At 42.1% G+C, this 1,019-nt stretch overlaps 1 protein-coding gene across 1 annotated transcript in view; it reads right to left on the bottom strand.

Moving 5' to 3' along the window:
- LOC106511475 (E3 ubiquitin-protein ligase MARCH4) overlaps nt 1–769 on the bottom strand; it is a gene marked incomplete in the record, with an annotated part of 3,845 nt that extends 3,076 nt beyond the window's left edge. The window contains 1 exon segment of the mRNA XM_014000228.1: nt 387–769. Coding sequence (XP_013855682.1) covers nt 387–587 — 201 coding nt within the window.
- Nucleotides 770–1,019: the final 250 nt, after the last annotated feature.

Genomic DNA, 1,019 nt, shown 5'->3' with positions numbered 1-1,019 from the left:
AAAATGATACTTTTACTTCTTTACTTTAAAATGTAACCCTTAGTTACTCGTTACAAATTAAATCTGTCCATAAGGAGGAGTTTCTGCTCTAAAAAACTAAAGTACTGAATTTACTCAACTGGTTCCACTAAACCTAGAAGAGTAAATATGAAGCAGTATACAGATTTTCTTTAAAATTAAATAAGTATATTGCTCAATTTACTCAACTTGGTTTAGTGGAACCAGTTTGGTTCAGTATTTTTTTCTAGTACTGGTTATAAGAACACACTGATTACATGTGGTTTGTTTCCACACAGGACAACGTGTCAACAGTTTGTGTTTTCCTGCACCTCTGAGCTCCAGTAAATGGTTTTATGTTTGGGTTTGTACTGACCCACACAGACCAGGTCCATGAAGCCGTACATGCCGTAACAGATCTGGAAGAGGACGTCGCTGCGCTGCCACATGGCCTGCGGGCTGAAGGCCGACCACAGCAGCCAGGAGATGCTGGCCACCAGGAAGAGCGAGCCCAGGAAGACTGCGATGATCTGCACCTTCTCCACCAGCGTGATGGTGATGGACTGCCACTGAAGACAGGACAGACACATGTAAAACACTTTAAATACGAGTCACTTCTTTCACTTCACAATGAGGTTCTGTTTCCAACAGATTTAGAGGAATAATTCCTCAGTTAAAGGTTCTTTCCTTTGATTAATGCATGTATTTGTTATTTCAGGCCTGCAGCTGCAGCTGATGGGCACAAAGTGCTGAACAGCCCCTTCCACAGCATCCTGGAGTCACAAAAAGCACTCGACTAATGAGAAAATCACCATGAGGAAGAAAAAAAAAGACATATGAGGGAAATTGGAAGGAAACACAGTGACAAAGTCATCTGTGAGGTGGAGGAAAGTCAATACAAAGAAGAAAAACGGAGACAACAGAAAGCACAGGATAAACAGGAGGATTGTTCAGATGAAAACACACACACACACACACACACACACACACACACACACACACACACACACACACACACACAC

Source organism: Austrofundulus limnaeus, unplaced genomic scaffold, assembly GCF_001266775.1.
Source record: "Austrofundulus limnaeus strain Quisiro unplaced genomic scaffold, Austrofundulus_limnaeus-1.0 Scaffold2827, whole genome shotgun sequence".
NCBI lineage: Eukaryota > Metazoa > Chordata > Actinopteri > Cyprinodontiformes > Rivulidae > Austrofundulus > Austrofundulus limnaeus.
The sequence above is the reverse complement of the archived record's forward strand: the minus strand, read 5'-3'. Positions and strand labels throughout refer to the sequence as shown.